Source organism: Lepisosteus oculatus, chromosome 7, assembly GCF_040954835.1.
Source record: "Lepisosteus oculatus isolate fLepOcu1 chromosome 7, fLepOcu1.hap2, whole genome shotgun sequence".
Lineage (NCBI taxonomy): Eukaryota > Metazoa > Chordata > Actinopteri > Semionotiformes > Lepisosteidae > Lepisosteus > Lepisosteus oculatus.
In genome coordinates, this window is record NC_090702.1 from 6442451 (window position 1) to 6465430 (window position 22980).

Below are 22980 nucleotides of genomic sequence, written 5' to 3' on the forward strand. Positions count from 1 at the left end.
TACAGTACAATAATACTCTAGGTTCCATCCACAACTGTGCAAGTTTGGACAGACATCTACTATTAATTCCTTTTTTTAGGAATATGTTTTATTTAAAAAAATCATTGTCAAAAATGAAATTAAATGGGTTTTTTTGTAATCCAGAGATAATAATAAAAATGATTTTATTATTTCAGCATAAAACATAAAACATTTGCTTGATATTTAGAGTTTGGGGAGTATAGAGGATTTCTTTTTCAAAACACGAATATCAGAGTCCAGGTAGAACAGTGGTCAGAAAAACAATCTTTTTATCAATTTTATCGTTACAGCGACAGTTATATTCTTGGGAGTTTCTCTTTAATCTGTCATTTTTTATTGCTTTATATTTTATTATATTTATGATAATTTTGCCAGAGTTGACCCTTTCTGATAAAGGCAGACTCTTATGCTTATAAACATTCGATTACGTGTTTTTGATAATTGCATACGATTACATAATTTTAAGAACCACTCGTTAAAACGTTAAACGTTTCCTGCAGTTTTTCACTAAAATGATAGAATTTCAAAGTCTGTGGCAGTGGGTGTAGTGTAAAAACTATATGATTACAGCCGGCAATTGCTTCCAGTAGTTTTAGTGGTAATTAAGCAAAACCACATTTCTCAGAAATGAATGTGTACCTTGCTCCTTTAAGGCTTCAGCTGCTGTCCGGAACACTTTGTTAGATGTGCAGGAAGTAGGTGGAGAGAGACACTGTGAGAAAGCAGTTTAAAAATATGCAAGAAGAAACGCGTTTCATCGTTACTACAGAAACTGGATGGTGTGTTATGCCACGAAGAACTGCAATAGGAAACAAGTAAAAAGTGTGTCTGGATGTTCCGCATTACATGTTTGTTGTCATTGCTGAAATTCACTCCCAGTCGCAGTGGAGTGTCCCCAATGGGGAAGAGGAGAGCTTTGGCATTTCGAAGGACATTTTTGCTCAGACATTTGTATACACTTTCTATGCATCCGTAAAACAACGCTGGATCGGTGACCCGTTTGCGCTTGTGCACTTCACACTGTGAATGACCATCGTGCTCCTTGGAGACGAAAAGAGAGGAGAGGAAAATAATTGCTGATGTTTATCTAGCAGCCCTTAAACGCAAGTTAAAGGTTAGGGGGTGTTATAACACTATTACGGAAAAATTATAGGCAAAGTGTATACGACATGTTTAATTTCAATTGGTAAATTGCCATAAGTCGTTTCGGCAAGTTTACAGATGAATGCTCTTAAACCGAACACAGCGTTTCAACCTCTTATCGGCTGCAAATGAATGTTAAGTCCTATAGTCGTTAACCTCGTAGCAATAGCTACATGAAAATAGAATGAGCTTTGAATGTATGAATCTCCCAATGTTAGTAAATGGCAGCTGCATTTTTCAGTGCCTAAGTCATTTAGTCTAATAAATGCGCAGTAAGTTACTCATATTCTGTATATTACAAAAGACAAATTCCTAATGCAAGAAATTGTATATGGCTAATAAAGTGATCTCTTATAATGAGAATACGTATTGTGCATATTATGACTACTACGACAGCACGAAAGAGCTGATCGACATGAATTTAAGGTTTGTTGGCAGAAATACAAACTCTCTGTGTTAACAGCACCCATGATGATTTAAACATTAAAATACGTAAATATTCGTTTGTCTAGAAAGTGATTCCACATTTCGACGCTGTTTTTAGCTAGAAATGAACGTAAAAATCTATGTAGCTCGTTTACATATAACAACTGTGCATTTATACAACTTAAAGTTTAACTGCTTACAATACGAATGATAGAGATGATGATAAATAAGGTATCATTTTGAGAAAAAAAAGCGGACACGATCTCCGTTTCTTCATAATGGCTTCCTTAAGTGCCAGACGTTTCCTATTAAAGTTGAGGTGTTCTGTCCATAAGGTCACTGGCTCTCCCATTGCAAGACTTTGCTACAGGCCTGTTCCATTGTGCTGGAATAAAACCAAAAGCCTGACCCTGGTTCAGGTTCCCAAGTTTGCATTATTGTGTTGGGGTGTAGAGAAGACCGTATTTCCTGCAGCTGGTTGCCAGGATGCTATTCCGAAGCAGCCTGCGGCAGGACGGCAGGACCAGAACTCGATCCTGAAGCTGCAGGTGCACCGACTAGCCTACGGCCTGCGCCTGGGCCTCCGGGCCTTCGTCCTGATGCTGAAGTTCGGCCCCCTGTTGTTGCTGTACCCCCTGTGCCTGGTGTCTCAACAGCTGAACTCTCTCTGGTTGGAGCTGCTCCTGCGGGTGACAGAGTCGTGTGGTCCCGCCTTCGTCAAGCTGGGCCAGTGGGCCAGCACGAGGCGGGACCTTTTCTCGGGGGAGTTCTGTGACAAGTTCTCGCGGCTGCACGGGCGCGTCTGCCCCCACGCCTGGGCCCACACGAAAAACTGCCTGAAGAGGGCCTTCGGGGACACCTGGAAGAAGGTGTTTCACTTCGACAGCACGGAGCCGGTGGGCTCAGGCTGCGTGGCCCAGGTCTACAGAGCCTCCATCAACGTGGACAGCGTGGGGGACGCTGGGTTCCACCAGCTGGTAGAGGAGCTGGAGAAGGAGGACCTGTTGGAGGCCTGGGAGATCCCTGGGCTGGCTGGGTCCTGGGGGGCCCTGTGGGGGAAGCAGGCAGAAGATGACAACGAAGGCGTCGGCACAGAGGTTGGGAATCCGCCAGACGAACGTCCCCTGATACCAGACAAGTCTGCTCAGGGCTACAACGACAAGGAGCATCTCATTCCAGTAGCTATTAAGGTATGTTAAAAGCATGCAACAAAAAAAACAGGAGATTCTGCTGCTGAGATTGGACCTTTGTTCCTAGATAAATAACTTAAAAGCTGGTTACAGTTATTCAATTTGATATACTGTACCCAGAATAACTGTTATTAAACGGAAAATTGTCAGTGGGTTCCTTAAAAGATTTAATGTACTGATATTTGATTTGTTTCTTGTTCTGAAACATGGGATAAATACTGTAAGTACCATAAATGAATGAGAAAGGTGGACCTTTTTAAGAACTAAGAAGAAGCAGATATGGATAAGATGTTCCTGGTTTATTGTGTGACAATCATGAAGATGTTAGGGGTCTCTATGACTTTTTATAGTGTGTGGTTGGTTGCTTTGTGGGTCATTCTAAAGATTTGTTCCCCTTTGTGTTTTGGTGGCAGAATGATTTTCTTTTTAAATTGAATTAACTCTCAGTGACTTGTGGATAAAACAAGCAAACCGCAGTCTTGCAGATGAGATGTTAAACCGAGGTCCTGACTCTCAGTGGTCATTAAAGATCCCCAGGCATTTCTCGATAAGAGTAGGGAGTTATCCCAGTTCCCCCCTCGGCCTTTACCGTGGTCTCCAAATTGTCCAGATGTATGATTGGCTTGCACTTGCCCTGCAATGGACTGGCGCCCCATCCAGGGTGTACCCTGCCTTGCGTTCGTTCCTTGCTGGGTAGGTTCCGGCTTCCCGCGACACCTTATGGTATAAAGCAGTTTGGCAAATGAAAATGATGACAAGCAAACCAAACGGGTTACCTTATATTTGTTCATCAATAGGATTTGACACATATTGGATTTTGTTACTGGCCTCCTACACAAGATGTCTGTGCAGAGAGGTGTTAGCCTTGCCAAGCTTCTCTCTGTCTGGCTGCCTGTAGGTCCTGCACCCTGGGATTGCGCGCCAGGTGCAGATAGACCTGCTCCTCATGAAGCTGGGTAGCAGGCTGGTTGGCTTTCTTCCCGGGATGAAGTGGCTCAGCCTGCTGGAGATTGTGGAGGAGTTTGAGAAACTCATGACCCGGCAGGTAAAACCTGATTTTACTCTTTTATCTAAATGCGATATTGCTACCTGCCAGAAACCCTTACAAAGTCAGTTAACCTTTCCACGTGAAGATCATTTCCCTCCACCTTTTCAGGTTACACTATTTCAGTATCCATCCCCTATCTGTGATAGACAGGGCCTTCCCGTTATTTACGTCATATAATTAATTCCCTAGACTTCCTATGCTCAAGCAGTGTGAAGTAGTTATGCATCTCCATTATCAACCTTTCTGGATCGTTTACCTCGGTTTCTAAAATGCCAGCAAACAGCCTTCAAAATTGGGTGGAATATACAGTACTGGATGATGCATGGTTTCTGAACTCATGTCCCTGGCGTTCCAGATAGACCTGAGATACGAAGCCAAGAACATCGAGCGTTTCCGGGAAAATTTCCAGGATGTGGACTACGTGAAGTTCCCTACACCTCTCCGGCCCTTTGTGACAAGGAACATTCTAGTAGAAACCTTTGAGGTAATGAAGTTGGGCATGAAATGCAGAGCAGAAATTGTGGCTGGTGCTTTTCCCGAACTAGACAACGACCTGCTTTAAATGCACACATCCCCTATAACCATAGCAGAGTCTACCAAGCAGAAAGGAAGTTTACTCTGTTAAAATATCCATCCATTCTAACCTCTTCATCCAGGATACACCCTGAACAGGTCACCAGTCTGTTGCAGGGCACAGACACGAACAAGAACACACTCGCACCAGGGCCAATTTTCTCAGAAACCAGTTAACCTACCACTATGTCTTTGGACACTGGAAGGATACCAGAGCTCACACAGGAAACCCATATGAACACTAGGAGAACATTCAATCTCTACACTGATAGCACCCCATAAATTGGACCCATTGCCTCCGCACTGTGAGGCATCATTGTTGCCTCCCTTTAATTAAAACACCTGTCAGTAATTAAATCAGTTGTAAATGACCGATATGCTCATGAGAAGGAGTCACAAAGAAGACTGACAATATGCATCCAATTTCTGTTATGATGTCAGTTTCTACCTTTTTTGTTCTTTTAGGAGAGTCAGCCCATTTCCAGTTATCTTACTCAAGGCGTCCCAGGAGAACTGAAGCACAGGATAGCCAGGATGGGTGTTGAAACTATCCTGAAGATGGTAAGGGGTATCTAGAAGACACTTTGAAGGAAGTCAGTACAGTGTCATGGAGAGATCAGTAGTATAAGAATTGAATTAATTGAGAGTTTTTTGAGTGAACTTATTGAGGTGCCGCTCATGTTTTATTGAAATGCCCCTTTAAAATTTCCACCCAACCTACCCAATCATTTTAGAGTGGTACTAACAGGGTCCGCTTCATCCAGTTTAGGGTCATAGGGGAGCCGAAGCCTATCCCGGTAGTCAACAGGTGTGAGGTGGGATACACTCTGAAATGGACACCACAAACACGCACACACTCACATCAAGGCCAATTTTCCCAGAAGCCAGCCAACCTACCAGTCTGTCTTTGGACTGTGGGAGGAAACCGGAGCCCCCAGAGGAAACCCACACAAACACGGGGAGAACATACAGATTCCAGGCGTAAGGCACCTCTGGAATTGAGCCCAGGCCCTTGTTCCCTGGTTTTTATTATATATCTTTATTAAAAATAAATACTATATAATATATATCTTTGGCACCATTATGTCCAAATCCAGTGGTTGTTTCCTTGCACTGCTGTGCTACCACAGGTATCTGCAGCCTTGACCGAAGCTACAGTGCCTTCACATTTTAGTTTAAGCTAACGTAATTAGAACAGTTCTGTTCTTACTTTTAATTAGTGCACGTCGACATGTTTTCTAGATGTCTACTCACTGAGCTTCTTTTAAAAACTGTGGTGCTGCGGTTGCCCAGGTCCACTCGAATATGTCCTTTGGACGTGCGTTCCTTTGACCAGGTGTTTGTGGATAACTTTGTGCACGGAGACCTGCACCCAGGGAACATCCTGGTCCAAGAGGAGAAACGCTGCGACCCCCTGGGCACGGCGGCTCTGACAGACCTGTGGGACACGGTGATCGTGAGCGTGAGGCCCCCCCTGGCCCCCCTGCACCTCGTCCTGCTGGACGCCGGGATCGTGGCTCAGCTGAGCGAGAAGGACCTTCAGAACTTCCGGTCCGTCTTCACGGCTGTCGTGCTCGGACAGGTAAAATCGCACGAGCTGTCTCGGCTCCTGCTGTCCCGCCGCCCGAAGGCATTCCATTACAGAAATGCTTCCGTTGTCTTTAACCGGTGATATAAAGCAGAGACGTGTGACGATTTTATTGGCATTTTTCCAGAGGGTCCATTTTATTTTTTCATCTATCCATCCATCGTCTGACCTCTCCTTCCAATTCAGGGTCACGGAGGCGTAGCTATTGCGGCAAGCAGTGAGCGCAAGGCAGGGTACACCCTGGGGGGGACGCCAGTCCACACACACAAATGCAGACACGCACACACCAGGACCGGTTTTCCCAGAAGCCAACTAACTTACCAGTATGTTTTTGGACTCCAGGATACTGGAGCTGGGACAACACTGATAGCACCCCAGAAATTGAACCCATGGCCTCAGCGCGGCACGGCTACCATGCTAACATCACGCCACCGTGCAACCCTTCAGTTAAAACAAAAAGGAGCACCTGGAGGAAACCCACGTGAACACGGGGAGAACATAAAAACTCCACGCAGATAGGACCCCAGGTCTGGAACTGAACCCAGGGCCCCAGCACTGCGAGGCAGCTATGTCATCCTCATTTTATTTTTATCCTCTTTTTTTTTTGCAAAACATTTTTAATTCATAATTTAGTGGTGTATATTTTGAGAAAAGGCTTTTGGAAGCACCTGGTTAATAATTCGTTCAGGTGAGCATAAATCAGTGATTATGGCACTGCCCGATTGTTTTGGCATGAACGATCTGTGTTGAAGGTCTTCCTTAGCCTCTCTGTTCTGCTTGAGGTGGAGCTTGAGATTACTGACAATTGAGATTACAATTAGTCAGAATCAGCAGGAATTTACCGGACATTCAGTGTCTAGGTTATAAGTAGGGTTAAGGACATGGAAGTTGTAACTAGCAGTCATTTTTGCCCTGTACACAAACAGCCCCTTTCCCTGTTAGTACATTTTGCCATCTCTTATCTCACAGTGAAGATCTATAGAGGGCCTCCGTTGCCGCACTAGTCTACTAATCTACTAGTCTTGACCGTAACCTGTTTAACTCCTTTTGAGGAGAATTTGGTCTCTCTTCAGAGCTGTGGGTGCTTGCTTCAGATGCCCGCTGGGTAGATACTTTATTGTCCTCTACAGTGGAAATTTGTCAGTAGCTTCTCTCATTAAATTACAAAACCAACAAGCATGTAAAGTCTCATGAAGTACATGAAATTACAACCACAATAAATTAAATACAAGAATTTACCAACTATACCAATAAACCCTTCGCGTTCTTCCTTCTCGGTCCTGTTCCGACTAACCTGAGTGCCCTCTAGATGTGGACCCCTAACGCCCAGTGTTGGAAAATGATCAACAGTGAATGAGGGCCCCTTCTCTTGTTGGGTTGGCAGGGGGACAGGGTGGCAGAGCTGATCCTGCACCACGCCCGTGCCAGCGAGTGCCGAAGCGTGGAGCGGTTCAAGCAGGAGATGGCGGAGCTGGTGAACGAGGCCCGGAGCAACACGGTTACCCTGGGCAAGGTAACTGCCAGCCACTGGCCTGTAATTCCTCTGTCTTTTCCTTTTGTCTTTCTAGCTTTCAGTATTTGTGGTCTCTTGAATTTATAATTATTTATTATTGTAATAATAATGCCCTACTGCAGTGCGCATCCTCAACAGCTAACTGCAATACCTCAGAACTCAATGCACATCTGCACTATGCATTTTTTGCTTGGTTTACCATGTTTTTTTCAGTCCTACACTAGTAGTAGAACCACTGTTCTCCACAACATTTTTGTTGTTCTGTTATTATTTTTGAGTTTGTTTGTAATGTACTGTCTACATTGTGGTGTTGTCTGTTGTACTGTGTGTATCCTGAGAGATCAACGTGGATAAGAATTCCAATGTACATGTACCCCTCCTCTCTGCTCTCTAATACTACTACTACTACTAATGATGATGATTCCTTAGACATAAATAGCACTTTTCTGGACACTCAAAATGCTTTACAGGTAGTGGGGACCTTCCTCCATCATTACCAATGTGTAGCCCCCACCTGGAAAACACCATCAGGGCTGCCTTATTTTCCTCCATTATAAACATTGTGGATGAATCCTGTATCCAGCCTGACAACACTTTGGAGCTGTGTTTGTCCACATAAGCCAAGAAATACATATCACTTTCACCACAGCAGTGAAAAAGAGGATATATAAGGTATACAAATGCATTTTTTGTCACTCTTGCCATTGGTCACTTGATGGCGCTGTAAGCTTAAACATTTCTCTGAAAGATGATTGTTTTTTATCTCCTTAAGGTTCAAGTTGGGAAATTGCTCTCTCGGGTCTTCAAGCTGCTCATTACACATAAGGTACACTGGCTTTTAACACTATTGAGCGCTAAGAACAGTTTGTAATAAAAGATTGATTTAAAAACATTTACGGTTTCAAGCTAATTTGCAGCATACTGTATTGATTATATGATTAATGACAGCGAAAAGAGACAATCATTGTTTCAGTTGGCTGGAAGTGATGACTAGAATATGGACTGACTTTTAGAGTCCTGCTGACTTTTATTTTGTAACCTAGGGAACTGTTATTTTTTTTTCTTTTGGTGCAGAATACAAAAAATAAAGCAATCCTTCATATTTTCCTCCCTTGTCATGCAGTTTTAAGCAAAATCTGATCTTAGATTTCTATGTTTTCTTTTTTTTCTTCTGGACCACAGAAGCATAATGTCTACGGGAATATCAGAAACAAATTATTTCATAGTTACATGCATGACACAATTCGCATTGACATATTTCATAGCCAGGAAAGTCCTTGGCCTGTTTTACTTTGTGATCCAATGTTCTTCATCATTAAAGTACTACAGCAGGTGTCTGTGCAGCATTGACTTGATCACCATGCCGTTTGCATGAAAATTTTGTAGCATCTTTCCAAATCACTTTAGAGGACACCGGCGTATTTGACCTAGTTTACGTTGAGCTGTGTTGTGCATTGAGTATTTTAAATCTAAATGTGAATTTTAGTTAAGTTAACCTTTGTTCTTACATCTTTATTCTGACTTGCAGGTCAAGCTGGAGAGTAACTTCGCCTCCATCGTGTTTGCAATCATGGTCCTGGAGGGGCTGGGAAGATCTCTTGACCCTGATCTGGACATCCTGGAGATCGCCAAGCCCCTCCTGCTCAAAAACTCTGCCTCTACCCTCTGAAATGTCCTGTTTTCACCCCATCTCCCTCTTTTGGGGTCTGAAAAGTGAGTGTTGTACAGTACTTGTTAAAGAAAACGTTTCCTTGGTTGTTCGCCTGAAGAATAACTTAATTTTCTGCTTCTGTTCCTTAGAAAAAGAAGAGCCTATATTGTGTCATTTTGTCTAATTGATGGGCTCGCATATCTTGAAGTCTAATTGCATAAGGTGGCTTAAAAATGGATAGGTAGATTTCGAATCACCGTTATCCAAAATCCATCCTCGAAAATTAAACGTTTCTGGAGATTTTTGATGGGTCAGGTATTCAGATACAGTGGATATAAAAAGTCTACACACCCTTATTGAAATTGCAGGTTTTTGTGATGTAAAGCCAGAAATCAAGATAAATCATGTCAGACATTTTTCCATCTTTAATGCTACCTTGCAACCGACAAAATTCAAAAGAAAAACAAATAGATACAAATAATTGTCCTAATTCTTTCAAGTGTGTTCACAGGACACGTATGAGTGAATCACTTAAGCTGCCTAAGTTAGGCAGTGATCTAAATCTGGACTGGAAATTCACATTTCAGCAGCACGATGACCAATGACAATGAAGCTTCGGTCCAAAGTCACACCGGACTGATCTGACAAGAAGAAAGTGAATTTTCCCGAGTCAAAATCCTCATTTGAATCCAGTCAAAAATGGAGACACGGCTTAAAAATTGCAGTTCATCAACTATCCTCGATAAACATGTTACAATTGTATCAATTCTCCCTGAAAGAATGAATAAAATGACATGCATACCTGCTAGAAACCTATTCAAATTACTGAGAGAAGCTAATTATTGCCAAAGGTACTTCTACAAAGTGGAAAATTTAGGGGGCTGAATACTTATGCAATGTGTAGATTTATGATCTTTTTGCCTTTTTTACCGACATTCGGTCTCCACAAATCAGTCCACTAGTACATTCATATGAATGTGGATACTAAAAAAATCTCTTTTAATTCAATCTTTTAGTTTTCATCTCTTTTATTAAATCTGTTACTTTTTCCAGATTTACTGTAATGTCATGTTTCCCATTGCACTTCTAGTTGATCCAGACGGTAGCGAACTTTGTAGCCTTGTCAGATCCTATTTTCAGTGTACAGTATGTGAGAAAAATTACCCAGCATTGCTGTCAAAGCTGACACTCCGTCTGTTCTTCAGGAAATGCCTTGAAAAGACTCTTGGAACACTTATGTACTAGCTGGTGTAATAAATATGCCCCTGCGTATAACGGGGATCTCAGCCGCCCAGGCTGGGGGAGTTCTCCTTTAGCTCAGCTGGGAAGTCTTTTCCCTGTCGCGTGACGCCGGAGACCTGGGTTCGCACCCAGGCTGTGAGGGACGAACTGGCTGTGCAGGAACAGCGAGGGCGGAAACCCCAAGAACCGTTGCACTAGCAAACTGGCAAATAAATAAAATGACCTTTTTGGGAAAAAAAAATAGGTTTGTATGTATATGTATGTGTGTGTATGTAATATGGATATTTTTATTAAGTAACAAAGTCAGATTTATTCCTAAAACAGACTTGTGGGTTGTTGTGAATTTTATGTGGTGTGCTCAAAATAACAGATACCAAAAAGACAGATACAAGAGAAAGCAAAATACTAAATAACACACACGTATCATATACAGAATACATAATGACATTACATGTACAGTAAAGATAGTATTTACACATTTACGAATAAATACTTTAATACTTTTATAACGGTGTTGAGTTGAGAGAGCGAACTGCCTCAGGGACGATCCGTTCGGAACAGATCTGTTCGGTATTTGATACATCTTAGCCTTCTTCCTGAGGGAAGGAGTTCAAGAAGGGAAAAGCCGGGTGGGAGTGGTCAGTCTCAGCCAGTTATTCTAGAAGCACTGTGGACTGTTCAGCTCTTTCCTCTCCTGAGTGGCTAAGTTCCCAAATCTGACCGTCACAGGAAAAGTTAATATGCCCTCAAGGTAATAAATACACAGACCCACTGACATGTTTTTGTCATTAGCATTAGCACTTGATATCCCAAAATAGAGGCCTGATCCTGGAGAGCAAGAATGTCTGCAGGTTTTCAAGATCTCTTTAAAGCCAAAGCATCTGAATAATGGGAGCTACTTGGATCAATTATGACAGTCACAGATTATTAAGAACTGACGTTGAATGAAAACCTGCAGGCACAGTGGCCATCAGGACCAGAATTGGACACCCTGCCCTAAACAGTTTTCAAAAAGCGATAAATGCAACCCTTTTCCTTGAATTTCACATATGGCGGTGTATAATTTTAGCCACTGTGTTAATGTCCAAGTCACTGCTTCCAAACCTTACAATGAGGCCTGCCTTCCAAGACTCTCCCCACTGCTGCCTCCATCGCTTTCTGATCCCTTTTGAGAGCCTCATGGACTCTGTCAAACATTTGTCTGTGTCTCTCGACATGGGATAAAGGAAATCCTGAAAAGACAGTTGGTACAGACTTTTCAGAGTCATATTTTCTCCTTGTGTGGAAAGAGACGCTGTTTTTGTTCCTCTTAGTCTTTTCTGTCCTATGGTCTTCCTCTGCCAGGCTACCATGTGGTATTATTTTTTATTCATTTTTCACAATTGAGCAAAACATAGTCATTAAAGACCCAACCCCCTATTGAACTTTGTATGAGTGAGACAGGCTTAATTGTCACTGAAGTCACTACTGTTGCTCATTATAATGCTGACAATGGTCATCTTTCAAACAACTCCATACTAGCTGGTAGCGCACACACCTACAAAACAACTTCTGAAGCTGTTTTCTTTAGAGTAAAACGTATTCCACATGTTTCAAACCAATAAACTGCAGCTACAAGTAGACTTTCACTGCACATGGTCAGTAATGGCTTAAGAGAGGTTATGGGTTCAAATCCAGGGAGAAACTAGCAGCTTAAGACATTTCATTGCCAGCACCTACTGCTGCATGCTGTATTGTTGTGCATTTGATAAATAAACTTTGATTTGATTTGACAAAAACTTTTTCTCATACCTGTCAGTCTTTAATAGAGTTTTTTCAGCAAAAATGAAGCTTCCCACTTTAACAAAAAGTTCTACAAATCATGCTATTTAGTGGGCAATTTAAAAATGATCTACCATTTCATTAAATACAGTAAGGCTTCCTCTCCTTTTTTTTTCAATTTTCACAATTTAATTTAAAAGTGAGTCATCTCTTTGAGTTGGATCTATCTAGAATAAGTGACATACTATGAATTGGCTTCATTATTCTGCTCTCCTCCCTACTGATAGCTGATGTGTGGTGAGCGTTCTAGCGCACTATGGCTGCTGTCGCATCATCCATGTGGATGCTGCACATTGGTGGTGGTGGAGGGGAGTCCCCATTACCTGTAAAGCGCTTTGAGTGGAGTGTCCAGAAAAGCGCTATAAAAGTGAAAGCAGTTTCATTATTATTACTATTATTGCAAACCGTAGTGTGGGTTTCTACTTGGCACTTCTCTCAAAAGTGAAACACAAGATTACAGAAGTGGAAACCTAGTAGTGTCTTTATGACTGAGAACTGGACAGCAAAATGGGAATGTGGAGGAGGCTACCCAGCCACTACTCTGAAAGTGGTGCCTGGATTCTTTAAAGAAATGGCTACACGAGACCCTAAGGACAATCATTTGATGGCAAACATATGGGACAGTCATGCCCTTGTCTCCTTGTATTTGTATGTTCTCTTATGTTCTTATTCTCACAATACTTGTTTGTTAGTCCGATTACTGAGCATGACATGCAAAGTAGGATCACTTGCAACACTGCGGACAGTGTGTTTCTGTGCATTTATTGTGTGCATAATATCACTGCCGTTTAAAATAAATTAGATGAATCACAGGAGGCCAAAGGGAAAACCAGTTCATCTAATTTAACAGTAGAAAAACAAATCTTGTGTTAAAATCCATAGCAATCCTACCAACAATTAAATATAGTGGAGATGATTAAAACATATGCTGATAATTACAAATGGGAGTAATAAATCAGGGTTCCCCTCCAGAGCATTTAATATTTTTTGTCTGATTTTCAATAAAATATATTGTTATAAACAAGGGGTTACGAAAAATAGAGAATTACAGAAATAACTAACAGGATAATCAATGATAAAAATAAATATTTCTTTTTCAACTTTTTGAATATAAATTTTTATATACACCATAAATTAGGTGAGTGTTTCTTGCAATGTCTTTTCATATGACACTTTAGCCCTTGGGGCTCCAAATGGGAACCCCCGGCAAAGGAGATATTGGCAAATTACCTCAATAGGTTTACTTCTCTCAAAATAAGAAAGGGAAGCAATTTCTGTGCATTGCTCAGGAAGATTATTAGCACCGCAGAGAAACAAATTGCATTTGAACAAGATAATTTAGCGTTTAAATGATATACTTTTTGCCTTTCTGTAACTCCTAACATCTGTTATAAGGAAATACTTTTTATGTAATGGACTGACACCAGAACACTGTGGATCACTGTATATGTTTAGTCCACATGTGTAAAACAATGTCTTGTCCTGTATACAATCTCCTGTCCTTGATATATTAGAAAGAATCATCCCACATCTCAGGAAAAGGGGGTTCATTGCGGCACTTTGTCTTGTTATTTACCTGTGGTTGCTTTGTAAGACTCCATAGGTTCCTCACTAGATGTTCGGCTAAACGAGGACAAGTTTGGACAGTCCCACTGCCTCCACTCATCATGTGCCTTCTCAACTCTGGGCTCCACACACTGCCCCTGACTCCCACCTTTGTTCTCCGCCCTCTTTACCGCGGTATTTTGTGCACCATGGCTCCCCGGAGGAGCAGCATACTCTCTCTGCAAACAAGGAACATAGATTCACAGCGTATCTGCATCATCAGAACCCAACGTGGCGCCATGCTACAATATACTCTGAAGAAGGATATCATTTTAGTCTTCTGTTTTACCCGATTGTCCTGATTTCTAAGGTTAAGTAAATAAATCATCATAAAGAGCTGTGCATAGCTCTTGAGTAAATCTTAAACTTTCGTATAGAATATGCTATTTAAGATGGTTTAGAATTGTATTTTCCTTGTGTTTTTGCAGTGTTAACTTAGGCCTTGTTGGCTAATTTATGTCAGGATTAATTAGGCAGATGATGGCATGTGTCTTGAAAGACTTGATGTATATTTACTCATTATTTCAAAGCAACCGACAAAGCTGATCAACACTTTTCATGGCAAAATGTCAAAGAACATCCACTAAGAATGGCTTTCATTCCATGTGTTGGCAGGTTATATTAACTTTCATGAACTTCCCCAAGGCTAGGTTTATAAACTTCAATTAAGGAGGCTGGACAAACCCCGATTAAGTTGGAGGTTATGAGCTTTTTGGTGTAACTTGTCTGGCTGAGGAGAACGACAACCTGTCTGTAAAGGCCTCCAGAATCCCACTTCCCTTTCAGAGGAAGATTAACCTTTTCTCAGATGAAGAAGAGAGCCTGTGCCAGGGCGAAGATGGGGGAAGAGAGCGGTTTGCAATATGAAACATGCAAGTGAATCAGCTGGAAAATTATATTTATACCTAAGTAGGAGGAGGTGGGTGAGATTAGGGTTAGACCCCCTCCTGAGCTTTTGTTTTATACTCCATATAAAGCAAATTGGTCTTATATAGTTGCCTTTCTGGATCTGTTATAACAGATGCTACACAGCATGTCCTTAATTCATTGCTGCTTTATTTCCCATTTTCTCATAGCCTCTGTTTATTTTAGAGTAAAAGAGATCATTCTTTCACAGCTAATATGTGTCACGATCGCTATTCCTCCTCTTAAGGGCGCTCCAGCCCTTCCTCGTTTGCCTTATTCCCCGCACCTGTCCCTTGTTCCAGCCTCCTTCCTGTCCCCCTTTAAAAGCCAGACGCAGTCGCCAATCAAGGCCCTACATCTGATTTCCACATCGTGCGAGCCCGGGACCTGGATTCGTCTGGCTCCGTTATGCTTTTAACTCCCTGCTCCTGCTCCTGCTCCTGCTCCTGCTCCTGCTCCCCCCGCCGGTTCTGACCCGGCACCTGTTTTGAATCTCTTGTTTTGGATGGATCACCCAGCCATGGACTTTTGCTTTCATTTGGATTCTCCTTTGGACTTTTTCTAGGATTGTTTGCCTCGGCCACACCTCCCCGGATCACCAGCACTCAATGGACATGCCCCCCGTCTTTGTTCCCTTCTCCTGCATGACTTTTCCCCTCGTGTTTTCTCACTATTCCAGATTGTGTCATCTGCATAGGGTCTGAAAAGAACTGTTCGTGACAATATGTTCTTAGATGGGATTTTATGTTCAGGAAATAAGTAAGTCAAAGGGAATTTACGTTTTTTGTGCGTTTGTATTCTTTTCGCTGCTGCTTTGTTCCTCTGCTGACTCCTCTCTCAGACTTTCCCCCCTGGAATCTCACCACGCTGGCCTTCTTCACAGACACAGAGGGCTTGCTGGTGTCAGGTTCACTCTCCCGAGGCGAGCGTCCTTGTCCCCGTGCCCTCGTGTCTCCAACAGACTGGGCCATCTCCCATGAACCCATGGGGCAATCAGAGACGGTAGCTCCCGGGCGGCACTGCGTCTCCGAGGCAGTCCGAGTCCGGCAGCCACCTGCAAACGGAGGTGGGGCACTCCTCGATCCCCAGGATCGGTACCCGGGGGGCGCTTCCCTTGGGAAATCCTGCACGGACTGGAGGAGACTCCTCCTGGCGGAGGCAGGCATCTGGAGCTCCAGGACGAGGAAGTCGTACAGCTGGCGGGGGATTTTTATGGCCTTCCTCTGAGGCACGCTCTCTGTGCGCCCATTCCAAAAATTCACCACCAGCCCCTGCTCCTCACCTTGCGAATCTGTGTAAAATCAGAGGTTAATAATGGCGACAGTGAGGCATTTAAAGCTTCCATTTATCTTGATAACCATATCAAAGTAACATTCAGTTTAAGTACATGTGAACGTTTTGTGGTGCAATTACGTTATTTATTCCCATAATTGAGAAACATCTCCATTACCCCAGTGTCCTGTTCCATAGGAGGCAAAGAGCTGCACACAACTTAGAAAATGTATATTGTATAGGTGACAGTATTACACCCTTTATACATCAGATCTTCTTATTCTTTCCTGAAAAAAGTGACAGGAAAAGCAAAGTCTGAAATATTATTTGTTCGCAGCACTAACGATTATTATTGGAGTTCTCCGTCTAGATTTTCCTAAATCACTTTTCATGTCACGACCTTCTGGGTTCTCTGTAGCTTTAAAGTTCATTTACTTAAATGATGTTCAATTTCATCAACATTATGCTGTTTTCCTAAGTTTTACAGGTAATATTGTGCATATTTATTTCCATTTCTGATGTGTCCAGATCTGACATCATTAGTTCTGGTGCTACTGGTTCTGGATCACCAGAGCCAATCTGGTGCCATTCGTTCTGGATCACCATTAGATCTGGTGATCATTAGTTCTTGAGAGCCAAACAAAGACGGTGGGCAAGACCCGGCACAAGTACCTGACAGGGGGCTTCTACTCTCCCGCCCTAGCAGGACAGTTCCTGGTCCGTACCGACATGCGCTGGCTTCCCAGGGAGCCAGGACAGCGTCTCCTGGGGACACAGGGTGCCGCTGGGCCTCGGCCAGGTGCAGGAGGTCACTCAGCCGAATCTCCTGCAGTCGACCGCCTGCTCTGCTTCTGAACCACCTCCCTTGGTCAAACTCTACCACGAACCGCTTTTCTACCCCCTGTGGAGAGAGAGACCCTGGGGTTTACTGTCTGTCCTTTTTCACCGTCCCACAGCTTAGATGTCATGGGTGTGAATGGTGGCAACGTACTTATGTCTGCCGCTAAAACACCTTGAAACTCCTAACTGAAGCTCAGCAGGTGTGAGCCTGGCCAGCACCTGGATAGGAGACCTCCTGGGAATAATAATAATTATAATAATTGCTTACACTTATATAGCGCTTTTCTGGACACTCCACTCAAAGCGCTTTACAGGTAATGGGGTCTCCCCTCCACCACCACCAATGTGCAGCCCCACCTGGATGATGCGACGGCAGCCATAGTGCGCCAGAACGCTCACCACACATCAGCTCTCAGTGGGTAGGAGAGCAGAGTAATGAAGCCAGTTCATATATGGGGATTATTAAGAGGCCATGATTGGTAAGGGCCAATGGGAAATTTGGCCAGGACGCCGGGGTTACACCCCTACTCTTTTCGAGAAACGCCCTGGGATTTTTAATGACCACAGAGAGTCAGGACCTCGGTTTTACGTCTCATCCGAAGGACGGCACCTGTTCGCAGTATAGTGTCCCCATCACTATACTGGGGCATTAGGACCCACATGGACCGCAGGGTGAGCGCCCCCTGCTGGCCCCACTAACACCTCTTCCATAACTAAGGTTGCTGCTGGAAGAGGTGTTGGTGGGACCAGTAGGGGGATCTCACCCTGAGGTCTGTGTCATCCTTTGAATGAGACGTAAAACTGAGGTCCAAACTCTTCGTGGTCATTAAACTTTCCTGGAAGTTCCTCAAAAACAGTAGGGGTGTTACCCTGGTGTCGTGGCCAAAATTCTCCCGGACTTTACCAATGGGGCAGAGCAGTGGCTCTGTGGCTAAGGACCTGTGCCTGTGACTGGAAGGTTGCTGGTTCAAATCCCGCAGCCAGCAGAGGAATCCTACTCTGTTGGGCCCCTGAGCAAGGCCCTTAACCCCAATTGCTCCAGGAGTGCTGTACAATGGCTGATCCTGCTCTCTGACCCCAAGCTTCTCTCCCTGTCTGTGTGTCTGTGTCTCATGTAGAGCAAGCTGGGTTATGCAAAAAGACAAATTCCTAATGCAAGAAATTGTAAAGGGCTAATAAAGCAACATTATCATTATTATTATTATTATTATTATTATCATCATGACCTCCCCTGCAGTCTTTTATGCTTGTCCAAACATCCCTGCGATGAGATTTCTCACCGTTCCTCGGTGGATTTCAGCGTGCCTACCTGGACCTCCTGGCAGAGGTATCCAAGGTAGTATAATCCATCCTGGTGTCTCCTAGCCAGGACGCGGGCACCCCTGACAAGTTTGAACCCTCCAGAGGCACCATCAAAAGAAGAGCTTTCTACTGCTGAAGTCACAGGCAGCCTGCAGATCAAAATATGTAGCTAATAATGTTGTTAAAAAAGAACTGCAAACATTTAGGCTTTTATAAAATCCTCAATTTACATCCCAATTTATGGTTTGTCTTTTTTTCTTCATTACACTAATGATGAGCAATGTTTTACCACATTCATATCTTATCTACATGCATATCTACAGTAAAATACTAGAAAGGACATCGCTATTGATATCATTGATCACCCCACAGGCACTGTGACACTTCTCTCAGTTGACTCACTGTGAATGGAGACTTTTGCACATGTCTGTTACTGGCAGCCCTGCTCCACCGAATCTTGAACAACATGTAGGGATGCAAACCCAGGGCACTGCAATGCCCTGTACAGGCAACAGAGACAATCAGATCTAAGACAGACATGTGAGGAAAACCACGATCTACAATTCAAACCCCCTGCAGATTCAACGTTTTGGAAAGCGGAAAATAAAATGACTAAAAGGAAGAATAAATATATCAGTTAATGATCTGGGATATCAGCTTTAAAGTTTTGTTCTACTGTGTTTTTTATACACCGCAAAACACTGTACAACCCAAGTCCTAAATGTGCAGAATTTACATGTAAATAACAACTATAATCTGAAAATGGTCAGACTGTTAATCAAATTAGCTATATTTTGTGCATGATATGATAGTAATGAAGTAGTAATTCTAAGTACGTAGTCTTCATGTGGCCTTTCAAGAAAATTAGTGCACAGTTCATCCTGTTTATGTTCTTTTAAGTTCATTTTGAGGCACAAAGGGCCTTTCTTCTTTTGCTTGCTGATGTGTGTGCTTTGAATAAGGGCACAGAGACAAAACAATAGCGAAGGCCCGACACATGTAAGAGTAGTGAGATTCAGAAATGGAGATACACACCTCTGCCAGGGCCGACACACTGAAAGTACCTCCCGTTCTAGATGCAATTTCCTGCAGCAGCCAGGTGGGGGAGCTCTGGCCTCTCTCATAGCTGAGATAGATCACGTGGACTGGGGGCCTGGGTTGTAGCCAAGTGTTCACTGCGCAAAGGGGGCTGTCTGGCAGCCCATCTGTGACCAGGCACACAGAATGGCAGGCTGGGTCCTCCTGGGCAGCTCTAAGGGCAGTGAGGGTGGCCCTGGAGTCCGAGACAGACTGACTCTCCAGGCAGTGAATCCAGGAGGCAGCTTGTGACAGAGCGAGCAAACTGCTCGGGACACAGCGGTTCCTCCACTTCCTGACCTAGCAGAACGGCAGAAGAGAAGGTCGTTTTGTTCCTTGCATTTTTGCCAAGGAAAGAGATATTCCAAATAACAATTGGCTTTCAAAGTTTTCATTTTGAAATAATACCAGCAGTACTTTCGATCCACTTGTCTTTGACCACACGCATAAGGCTCTATCCTTCATTTCATTAACTCTAGCTTTCTGTATGTCTCTTTGTTTCCATCTCATGAGCTGCAGTGTTTCTCCCAGCCTTCAAATTCAAATCACGCCACCGGCAGTTTTAACTGTCTTTGCACACTGGTGTATCTACATAAGTGTGGTTTCTTAAGAGGACGGGCGTCATCCTTGGGACACAGCTGAAGTCTGTGCAGGACACTGTACAAAAGCAGAACCTGAGGAAGACCACACTTATAGTGGGGAATGTGTGTCATCCTCTCCACACAGTGATTTTGGATCACAAAAGCCTCATCAGCGTCGCTGTTAAGCTCCCTGATGCACCACAGAGTGGTTTAGGAGATAATTTTTACCCATGACCATCTGTGCCCTGAGTAGCTCGTGAGATTTTCAAGATTTTTTATCTTGGACGTTTACTGTTTTTTGACTGTTGTTTTAAGAAGAGTGTACTACATGTCGTGGTGTCAATGTAAGGCATTATATGTCTGTTTTGGAGTAACTGTCATGTCTGTGTAGTGTTTGCATGCTCTTTTACTGTATGTCTATGAGCTGTGCTGGCAACTTGATTTCTCTCCTGGGGAGTAATAAAGTGTACTGTAATCCATTTGACAAATGAATTAAATGGCACAAACCTAGAGGAGGGTAGTTAAAAATAAAACAGATCATAGATGGAAGATCCATTTGATCATTCAGACAAAATAGGTGCAAATCTCCCCTGACACAAAAACTGAATAAGATTAGTACAAATATCAAATAATTGGTCTATAAAAGGTTTTAAACAACACATAGAGACAAAAAAGTAAACAAGGCTCATTTATAGACGCACTTGGGATCAAAACACATATTAAATTCTAATGCATAAATCAGAGAAGAAGAACTGCCAGTGAGCTGTAAATGCTTGTATGTGTTTTATGTGAAACTACAGTGTGATAAACAGTACATTACAATAGCAGAATGTGCTAGTTGTGTTTCGGGTGACAACGATAATGATGAGTGCATGTTTTGGTCCTTAAATTATCTACAATGCCCATAAGTGAGCTTAGTATACTACATGTAAGTTTAACTTAAATTGCTCTTTCAACGAAACTGTTTAGGTGTATAATAATACAAAGTGTAAATAAAAAAATGAAGAATCCAATTATGTTTATAAACAAACTTCATGTTTCGCACTTCTTTTGCAAACATTTACTGACAATTATTTTTGTTTAAATAAACAAAATGCAGTACAAACCTTTATCTGGAGATGCCGTATGTCTTTATCAGAATAGAGGATGCGGAGATTCTCCATTTAAAATAACAGCCTATTGTGACTTAATATACTCTTGTTATTAATCAGGAAATTAAAGATGCCTCGAATCCCTTAATTCAGTCGAGGCGGCTTACGAGACTTGGGATCAGCCAAACGAGAGCGTGAGGAAATCGAAGACTGGGACTTTTGTGAATATATTTGTAAAACCTGTATACAATAAATATTCTGTGGTAGTTCTTAAATACGATGCAAGTGTTTTTAGTCTGATATTCGCTCACATTGCAGAGCGTAGTTAAACTTAAGTAGTTAAACACATTAAGCAAATCAACAGTCATTTTAGGGTAAGAGGACGGTGTTTTGCTCCGGTATTTTGCGCCCTGATAAAACATCAGGTCGAAAATGAGCATGTTAATAGCATCATTCATGGTGTTTAACTTACCTTAGAAGTATTCAGACATTCAGGACATAAATGCAGAGAACGCGTACATGCACTATTAATAATTAACCCTTTTTAAAAAAAATACAAGTAATACTAAGTACGATTTTAAAAAAGCCCATCTAAAATCAGATTTTAAGGCTCCGTGATCTACAGCTTTAGTAGATCCCGTTACAGAAATACCCAGAACCCAGAAATGCCTAACTTCAGGGCAAACACTGTGTTTTTAATGCCGGTGTAAATAAATCCGAAACCCACATGATGGATATAGCAAAGGCAAAAAGTTTTTTTTTTTGTTTTTGAATGTTTCTGTGCAGATGCGGGTGTGCAGTACCTCGCTGTTGAACTCCACGATGTTGAAGCTGAACTGCGGCTGCGCACCCGCCCTGCGGAACAGCGCCCGGACGAGCTGCTCCTTGACGCCCCGCAGCCGCAGGTACATGCTTCCCGAGGTGTCGAGCACAAACGTGATGCCATCTCCCACAATCGTCTCAAAAAGGTTCGGGGGGCCGCAGGCAAGGCACTGCAGCGGCTGATGCGCCAGCATGGCGATGGGGTCCAGCCTGACACCACGGGGACGGGTGCACCCCGAAACCTGCACCGAGAATGCTGAGCTGTGAAAATAAAAATAAAAATACAACAAAATCCCCGTGAACTCTCCCAATCTGGTGTTACATCAAGATGGACTCGATTGATCTTGTTGCTGAAGAGGAGTGCAGTCCATCAGGGTTTAGGTCACGCCTGAATTAACAATCCCATTTACACCGGTGATCCAGGCAAATTTGTGCAACTAGCAATTTACACAGACTTTATGAGTTGAGCTCGTAAAAAAACTTTTATGTCCCGCTTGACTAACGGGGGTAATTTATAGGGTAAATGTGGTTCTTTCGTTACTAGTTCCGAAATAAGTCACATCAGGAATTAGTTCTTTTTACAAAAATGTTTCTTGGTGTTTTTGTCCAGATGTCGCTGAGTGAACTGAAGCCGTGTGTGTCTGTTGACTGTTGCCAGGTGACCGAAGACTCGCCCATAGGGACTGAAAACTATCAAGGGGAGGTGATAAAGTAGGTACAGTAAGGAAAGGTGGGCTTTTGACGGACAAAAACCCAACATAATATTATTTTTTATATTTAAACATAATACATATTTTAAGTAAGAGATTTGCCGTTTTTAGCATTTTAATGATGTCAGGCGATGTCAGGAGTTTTAGCAGTTCCCCAGCATTTAAAGGATGCTAAGTCTGAGACCTGAAAAATTGATAACATGAAATACTTAAAAAAAACACCTTGCAGTTTCCTTTTTTTTAAATGCGACGTGCGTTTCAATGGTATTACGGGGGCGTAATGTAAAAATCAATAAGAAATGACATTTTTAATGACAGGCATCCAAAACAAAACTTTATGTGTTCTTTTGGATGTGGGACACATTTTGATTTGTCCAGTGCAAAATTTCGCCCGAGCTAAAAACTCCCAAGGAGTTTATTATTATTAATAAAAGTATTATAAAGACTTGACACAATTTTAAAAACAAAAACTGACCATCCCTTTTCTTAAACAGCTATTTAAACGAGAACAATGTAAGAAATACGTTTACCATACAGCCTGCCTAAGATCACTAAATA

The 22980-nt window shown here is 42.6% G+C and overlaps 2 protein-coding genes across 12 annotated transcripts; one reads left to right on the forward strand and one right to left on the reverse strand.

Annotated features, from left to right (window-relative positions):
• Nucleotides 1-1863: 1863 nt before the first annotated feature.
• adck2 (aarF domain containing kinase 2) lies at nucleotides 1864-12173 on the forward strand. The gene is made up of 8 exons (XM_015353032.2): nucleotides 1864-2780; nucleotides 3679-3825; nucleotides 4184-4312; nucleotides 4867-4962; nucleotides 5738-5983; nucleotides 7374-7502; nucleotides 8275-8328; nucleotides 9031-12173. Exons 1-8 carry the CDS (start codon nucleotides 1869-1871, stop codon nucleotides 9169-9171), a joined length of 1854 nt encoding a protein of 617 aa, XP_015208518.2. The 5' UTR covers nucleotides 1864-1868; the 3' UTR covers nucleotides 9172-12173.
• Nucleotides 9559-22342, reverse strand: LOC107078066 (uncharacterized). Of its 11 annotated transcripts, none has more exons than XM_015353030.2 (9): nucleotides 21694-22342; nucleotides 19177-19518; nucleotides 18544-18641; nucleotides 18149-18290; nucleotides 16672-16900; nucleotides 15507-16018; nucleotides 13793-14000; nucleotides 11505-11627; nucleotides 9559-10991 (listed from the first exon to the last, which is right to left on the reverse strand). In XM_015353030.2, coding segments are annotated over exons 1-9 (1869 nt in total). In that variant the 5' UTR covers nucleotides 21907-22342; the 3' UTR covers nucleotides 9559-10989. The 11 variants fall into 11 exon arrangements, 2 of the variants coding, with proteins under 2 accessions (XP_015208516.2, XP_015208515.2); XR_011190045.1 differs by lacking the exons at nucleotides 9559-10991; nucleotides 11505-11627 and adding exons at nucleotides 14506-14643; nucleotides 15014-15427 and having other exon boundaries at nucleotides 13910-14000; XR_011190050.1 differs by lacking the exons at nucleotides 9559-10991; nucleotides 11505-11627 and adding exons at nucleotides 14620-14643; nucleotides 15014-15427 and having other exon boundaries at nucleotides 13927-14000.
• Between the last annotated feature and the right edge of the window lie 638 nt (nucleotides 22343-22980).

What these genes read in the sequence shown, in the direction of transcription:
- LOC107078066 (XM_015353029.2), bottom strand. Translation starts at nt 21,906, where the DNA reads ATGCTGGCGCATCAGCCGCTGCAGTGCCTTGCCTGCGGCCCCCCGAAC. An exon ending in GTGTGTCGGCCCTGGCAGAG is followed by an intron (nt 18,642 to 19,176) that starts GTGTGTATCTCC and finishes TTGCCTGTACAG; the next exon opens with GGCATTGCAGTGCCCTGGGT. An exon ending in GTCTTACAAAGCAACCACAG is followed by an intron (nt 11,628 to 13,792) that starts GTAAATAACAAG and finishes CTGTCTTTTCAG; the next exon opens with GATTTCCTTTATCCCATGTC.
- adck2 (XM_015353032.2), top strand. Translation starts at nt 1,869, where the DNA reads ATGGCTTCCTTAAGTGCCAGACGTTTCCTATTAAAGTTGAGGTGTTCT. An exon ending in TTCTAGTAGAAACCTTTGAG is followed by an intron (nt 4,313 to 4,866) that starts GTAATGAAGTTG and finishes TTGTTCTTTTAG; the next exon opens with GAGAGTCAGCCCATTTCCAG. An exon ending in ACACGGTTACCCTGGGCAAG is followed by an intron (nt 7,503 to 8,274) that starts GTAACTGCCAGC and finishes TATCTCCTTAAG; the next exon opens with GTTCAAGTTGGGAAATTGCT.